Raw genomic sequence first — 7258 nt, forward strand, 5'->3', positions numbered from 1 at the left:
TATATTAGAGCTATGGAATGTGATGTCAAACGTCAGCGAAACTTCAGGTGTGCTTCAGACATTTTGAGAGATCTGTTACTTTCAAATCTCGTACCGGTCCACTACCACAGGGACATACTCAATTTTGCGCTGTACCTATAGTTCTTCGTTTGTTTTCGGCAAATGACGTTCATTGCTGAACAAAGGCCACCCCCAAGGATCGACCGGTCCTGTGCTGCTAGCATCCAGGTGCTTATCGTTCCTTTACCTTCACCAGATCGTAGGTCCACCTAGTGAGGGGCCTGCCCACACTTAAGAACTTTTCTGCCCCAGCGGCCATCAGCTCTCCGAGCTATGTGCCCCGCCCACTGCCACTTGATTTTAGCAATTCTGCGGGCTATGTCAGTCACGTTGCGACGACACGACGTAAAAATAAAATAAGTTAAATTGTCAATACTTTATTCCACGACACATGGACGGACACCAGAGGGGTAGTTGTGACGTCATACTTTACTCCACGTGATCATTCTATTGTTCGGGACCTCTGGCGGCGGGGTTGATTGAACACTTTTCTTGTACGCGAATATTATTAAAATGTCGTGGCACATAACAGCTGCAACAAAAAACATTATCTAAAAACACGGCCCTAAATCATCATAATGACATTACATTTCAGCCACAGGACGTCTACTGCTGAACATAGGCCTCCCCCAATGACTTCTATATCGCCAGGTTGGTAGCGGTCTGCATCCATCGCCTTCCTGCTACCTTTATGAGGTTGTCGGTCCACCATGTGGGTGGATGTCCCACGCTGAGTTAACAAAAACAATAATAGTGGATAGTAAACGACAATAATTACGTATTGTGCAAATAGTCAAATAGTGCATTTCCAGCCAATAACAACATTAACAAAAGCAAAACAATCTTGTTTTGTTTGATTCCATCTATCCTGCCCATAGTGGGAGGATAAACTTTTAAAATATTCCGAAATCACTGGGTTTCCCGATTTGTTATTCAATCAGTCCGAGACAGTTCCCGAGGGCGCTGTAATTCTCAAGATAAACCTGTAAAGCCCACTTTCGGCTAGTTTAATATTTATGAGAAAATATTTGCGTATTACGCAACATCTTGAATAGGGAATTGCATATTTTATTATTTACATATGCGCGTCCCACGCTGCGCCTTCCGGTACGCGTCGTTCATTCCAGAACCTTTCTGCCCCATCGGCCGTCAGTTCTGCGTACTATGTGCCCTGCCCATTGTCACTTCAGCTTGCTAATCCGTCCACCTACAAGGTGGACCGACGACATCGCAAAGGTAGCAGGTAAGCGCTGGACGCAGGCCGCTACCAATCGATCAACGTGGAAAGCATTAGGGGAGGCCTATGTTCAGCAGTGGACGTCCTATGGCTGACATGATGATGATGATGATGATATATGCGCGTAACTCGATCGGAACAAAATGTAACTAAATACACCAAACAAAAAGAGGAAAGAGGGAAATACATAAAACAGACTCTACGAGTAATATGAAGCGATATACGAGTAAGATAAACTCTTACTAGATAGGAACATTAAAAATCGTCAGCGTCACTAAGCGGAAATCTTAAGCTAAATAATTTTATCTATTTTATTATCTACTTCAGAACCATATTATCCTTTTCAACGCCAATGACGGATATATGCTTACATCAGGTTTTTTTTTTATGCATAACAAGGCAGGTATTTGACCACAATCGCAGCTGATGTTAAGTGGGATGCGGTCTAGGATGGTACATATCTGCCCTGTAAGTGCCTATTCACTACCGTGGTTGACCGCCAACGACGGATTAATCCGCCTTAAAAATGATGTCAGTAATAGGCTAATTGAGTATTATGTAAACTGAATAATGATGAATACAATGATTATATTGATATCATATTTATCAAGCGTGGCGTCCAGAGTGATGGCTTTTGTATTTGACATGCGCTGAAAAGGTTAAGGTGTGTTGCTGTTGTCTACATCATATTATTATGTTTACAGTTTTCATTAACTATTACAGTTATTTGAACTTACTGATTAAAGAAATTGCCATGATCGCAAAGAAGACTGCCAAGAAGAAGTGTATCGTTATGTGTCCGTTCCTTATGAAGTACACGCCACCCATTACACCCAGCACTGTGTTGTATGAAGCCAGTATTAGGCAGAGCCATAGTCCTAATTCTAGCACACATAGCTTTTCCTGGAACAGAAGATTGACTTAATTTAGTAATTTCATTACTCGTGTAGAGAAGGCCTAAACGAGTCTCCTTACTTACTTTATTATTAAAACTGAAAGCGTAGGAGGTAGGAGGACTCTTAAGTGAGTACTCTGTGTAAAACCCAGATTTATATTTGCCTGACATGTTGTGTCGCGGCGCATCAGAACCGTTCTGATAGAATATAAATCCGACTTAATGCGGCAATCAAAGATTACTCTCCAAATTTTTTTTATTATCCACAACGAGGAAGCTCTTGGCCTGTTATCTCACCTGATGGTAAGTGTGATCAGGTCGAAGGTGGAACGAGCTTCACCCGGAATCCTCAACCATGGCTATCTTACCTCTATCTATCGGAACACAATAATGCTGTTAACATTGTTTTTATGGCGACAGACTTAGGTAAGATGGTAGTAGCTAGCCAGGCGGACTTAGAACAAGCCCTACTACCAACCAAACCGAACAGAAAAATCTTCCCCCACTGGGAATTGAACCCGGGACCTCTGCGTCTGAAGCAGGCGGTCTTACCACTAGACCACAGAGGTGGTTGATAATATTATATTCGATACAGACGAAAATACCCTCTCTTGATAATGTTGATTCGCAGTGAGATTTACTAAGTAATGATTACAAAGTAAATTAATCCGTTTACAATTTCACAGTCACAATTAAAATTTCCGCGAAAGTTGTTGTGTGTTTATCATTCAATGAAGTGATCATGCACCTTGCTTGTAATGAGAAAAACATAATTATTATTGAACTACTAAGTGAAAAACGAATATAAATGAAACCAGGAATTGTAGGAATGTGCGCTTTACCAATCCAAAAAGGGGATCCAAAAGATTGTTAGTATTTGCTCAGAGAAAGGGTAAAGCCAGAAACAAAGGACAAGTCAAATTAATACAATGCGCATATTTCGTTCCAGTTTACGAACTACATACCTCGACTTAATAAACGAGCACCGTAGAACTCCAGTAAAATAACTTCTCTAAAGATCCTTACGTTTCCAAACAAATACAGATTTAAAGTTGAAATTTTTGCCGGTATGGCAGCGATTGCTGGATGGTCCTAACAAGATCCTAGCTGGAGGCGCGCCCAGTCAAAGGAGTGTATGCGCATGTTTTACTTTGAAAGTCCTCCTTGCCCTCTGGCATGTTAGGAGCACAATGAAGACAGTTTCAGTAGGTTGTGTAATAACGATGGTTGAACGAGAGACCGACAATATTTGATATTACTTCAAAACTGATGGCCTTCGTCACCGTGGGCCACGGCATATGCTGAGTGGGGTCCCGTTGCAGTGGGCATTTTGTTGGTGAGTGGGTGGCACTGCTCAGTTTACTCTTGTTTTTATGTTTTTTTCTTCCTCCATTATTATGTGCCACTGTCATGTCTATGTAAATGCCTGTATTTGTGTGATGTTCATTGTAATAAATGTATCTTTCTTTCTTTCTTTCAAAAGCGGAAGAATGATTTGACAAAGAACAAAATACAAAATTGTTTATTTCATTACAAAAGTACTTAAATAACATACAGGGTTTGTAGTTTCCTTTTAAGCATACAGTTGCTTGTGTTAGTCAACAAAAACATTTTCATGACAACTGTTGCTAAAACGAGAGCATATGGCTCGAACTGTCAAAAAGTTATCATATCTCATGTAGAGCCAAGCTTTTAACTCTAAACACCGTATCAAAATGTCAAAATTGTGGTTTTTATGACGTGACGTCAATGTGTCTTTATAAAAAAAGATTCTTTTATTGACCATTACATAAATCAAATTCTACCTAAATGTTAGTCATTCTTCTTTGTACAGTACTAAATAATAAAATTTTGTGAGAAGGGAGCCTACCTTATCAATATTTACTATATTCCTCATGTCATACAGTCAGGGCACATTCAGCCTTAGAAGGGTTAAACTTGAACATGATACAATATTCAAGTATTTTGACTCAATAATAATTATGGTACTAACTAATACGTAGTTTTTGACCAATTTATACATAATTACATTGGACAATTAAGTTGATTCCAGCTAAATGGCTGCAATAACGATAGCATTTTCTAAGCTAATGATTCGTACATAACACATTCAATTGCACAGTTATTGCAATGAACGGGTAAATAGGTCAACATGGTTAATAACACTTTCATTAGTATTTCCTATGTGAAATTAATACCCTATGTTTGTACAAAACATGTTTAAGATGCGTATTTGCAGTTACAGAAATTCTAACAGTATAAGATCGTCCATGATATTATTGACAGTCGTTCTTGGCCAGTAGCGATGATGCATGGGTAGTGTGCTAAAATTCTGTTAGAGAGTAGTGACCAAGAGAGGGCTAGAGGTTACATTTGGCGCATGATGCAGTGATGCAATAGACGACCTCTAGACATATCTAATTTTTCCTAATGAACCTTAGCCACCAGATACGGGAGTGTTTGGTGATGATCAAAGAATCCAATTCGTATTGGCGTTCTCCTGGGATTCAACGTCAATACGTTGCGACTATAAGATCTTAGTTCATTCCTGAAACACCTGTTCAGTCAGCATTGAGTGGCAAATATAGCAGTGCAGAAGTCTAAACAATCTTATTCGATAGTCTTACAATAGCTTATGCAGCATGGAAACTGTAGCACATTTTCACTTCATTTACCTACTACACTAACTCCTTATTAACATAGTACTTACATTATGTCGTACTTACATCAACAGCGCCAAGGAACAGAATGAGTCCATGAAACACTTGAGCGGGTATCATGACCAGTAGCATTATTTTCAGCACGGTTGACATATGCCCTTTGCTGTTGACATGGACGAGAAAATATAGTATCGCGTAGCATACTACTGAGGTCTGAAAATAAGTAGGCTATTAATGTCCCAATAGACAAATGAGATGAACTTGAAATCATTATGAATTGCTCAATGAAAACACTGGTTGGTTGGCAAAAACAACTTAAAAGACGTTATGTTGTCCTGAAGTGGTGGGTAGGGCAAGGTATATTTGAGACGTATTTTTCAAAAATTAACTATCCTGTAGGTGCATCACTTTATTTAGAACAAAGCCTTGGTAAATATGTGTTACCAGATATCATCACAAGATGATAATGTTGATGCTTTCAATAGTTGTGGATTGTAACCTCAACAGGGACATTTTTTGTGATGATTGTGTTATCTAATAGCTTTCAGCAGATCTACTTACTTTTAACTAATAGATAATCTAAATTGTTAGCAATGATATTAATTATAGCAGTAACAAACAAACATACAACTTTCACCCATCCTATACATAGCACAGCATGCCTCAATGCCTTCTTTCTCAAATTTAATTCCTCCTCACTCAACGGCCTGGTGCATACAACCGTGTCTACCATCATCTTGCTTGATCAAATACATTAAAAACTTGCAATTTTATCATTCGGCTTTTGTGTTTGTTTATTTGTAGGCAGTGACAAAATTTTGACTGACATAAGGTGACGTTTCGATTGTGTTAAAAAAGTTATTTGTACTCTCTGGTTTTGAAATAAGGTTATGATTGTTATTTGAACTTTTGCTTTACTTTGCTTTTAGTTTAGGCTCGGTTTCCACCAAGGTTGAGCGGAGAAGCGTCGGCGGATTTTTTTTATAGAATTTGACTGTCGCGGCAAGGCGGCGCCACAAGCGGCGCTGAGTGGAGTTGCGCGGTTATTCATAACCAATCAGACAAAGGCATATCAAGCTTAACACTGTGGGATTTTGTGTATTTGTATTAAGAGCAAAGCAACAATAATGTGTTGTCTGATGTGCTGTCGTTTGTAGGTAGGTACTTGTAATTTCGATAAAGGTGGTGATAAAGCGAATAGGTTTCCAAAAGGTGGTAGCCCCAACCGCCGCGGGATTATTCATAACCAATCAGATTTCATTATTTCCACTTTTTTTCTCCGCTCCGCTCTGCTTTGGTGGAAACGGGCCTTATATTATAAGCTAAGGCCCACTGAGCAAATAAATCACTAATTTGGAAAAAGTCCTGGCATTAAGTAATCCGAAAAATCTATGACAGAGTTTGATCCCGGTTCTCCTGCATAACAGCAAATCATAATTGTTTAAAAAACACAATTTATAATTTACAACGCGAACGTGTTACTTAATGAGAATTAATTTGATACAGATTCCCACCAAATGTTAATTTCTCGCAAGTTATCCCGTTCCCCGCACAATGTACGCGTTCTTGAGTATCAAGTGACTCGATTAACAAGGTAAACGGTTCCAGGAAATGCAACTAGTATAAAAGTTGTTCGGAACTCCTGGAGCGGCAAGGAGAAGAACTTAAATCAGCTTTAATTTCATTTTACCTGGTAATATTAACAAAATATTATGTAGTTATTAAGTCGTTGAAGACCCAACAGGTACCTACCTAATGCATAAACTGCAGGGAAATAATGTATTTGTATTAAGAGAGTCAAAATCAAATTACATTTTACACATCGGAAGTCCATATTCTGGAATAAAAATGATATTATGATTTGATTTGACATTATACTTACACAATAATAATTTACATAGATTTTTGTTAACCTTATTTTCTTTAAAACTATTATTTTTTTACAAAAATCTAAGTCAATTTTTCATCTTGATTCCGTAAAGACCTCACATTACTAACTATCAAAATGGCCATAACATTACCACTATGAATAATTTACTACCAGTTTGTAGCTAAGCTTCATTGATTACTCAAGTAAGTCCTGCTTACATACTTAACGTGTTTAACTTGTACAACTCCACGTAGTTCCATTCATGGAATCTTGATATCAAGAGATACTTCCTCATGTTGATTTTGGAATCTTCAGAGTATAGAATGGCAGAGTGAGTTGGTTCTAAGAACTGTGGCAAAGTGGCAGTTCCGAAGAGGGATTTGAATGTTTGAGGTATGTTAAGATTTCCTGTTACTATTAAGGGGGTCCTGCACAGAATCCTTAAAATTGACATATTTTTAAATCACGAGTGCTCTGCGATTAGTGACTTAAATACATCAAAGGAACTTGTGTAGGGTAGCCCAATCCTTGATCTA

The 7258-nt window shown here is 38.4% G+C and overlaps 1 protein-coding gene across 1 annotated transcript; it reads right to left on the reverse strand.

The window, feature by feature from the left end:
• Window positions 1–474: 474 nt before the first annotated feature.
• Window positions 475–5642, reverse strand: LOC114352151 (uncharacterized). The gene is made up of 4 exons (XM_028303632.1): window positions 5481–5642; window positions 4919–5065; window positions 2035–2200; window positions 475–592 (listed from the first exon to the last, which is right to left on the reverse strand). The coding sequence occupies exons 1-4, from the start codon at window positions 5586–5588 to the stop codon at window positions 483–485; spliced, it is 531 nt and encodes a 176-aa protein (XP_028159433.1). The 5' UTR covers window positions 5589–5642; the 3' UTR covers window positions 475–482.
• Between the last annotated feature and the right edge of the window lie 1616 nt (window positions 5643–7258).

The sequence above is a fragment of the Ostrinia furnacalis genome, unplaced genomic scaffold (genome assembly GCF_004193835.3).
Source record: "Ostrinia furnacalis isolate ACB-3 unplaced genomic scaffold, ASM419383v2 OfSCF0100, whole genome shotgun sequence".
Classification (NCBI taxonomy): domain Eukaryota; kingdom Metazoa; phylum Arthropoda; class Insecta; order Lepidoptera; family Crambidae; genus Ostrinia; species Ostrinia furnacalis.

Coding starts and splice junctions, on each gene's coding strand:
- LOC114352151 (XM_028303632.1), bottom strand. CDS start 5,588: ATGATGGTAGACACGGTTGTATGCACCAGGCCGTTGAGTGAGGAGGAA. Junction 5,066..5,480: donor GTATAGGATGGGTGAAAGTT/GTATGTTTGTTT, acceptor ACTTATTTTCAG/ACCTCAGTAGTATGCTACGC. Junction 2,201..4,918: donor TGTTCCTTGGCGCTGTTGAT/GTAAGTACGACA, acceptor CTTCTGTTCCAG/GAAAAGCTATGTGTGCTAGA.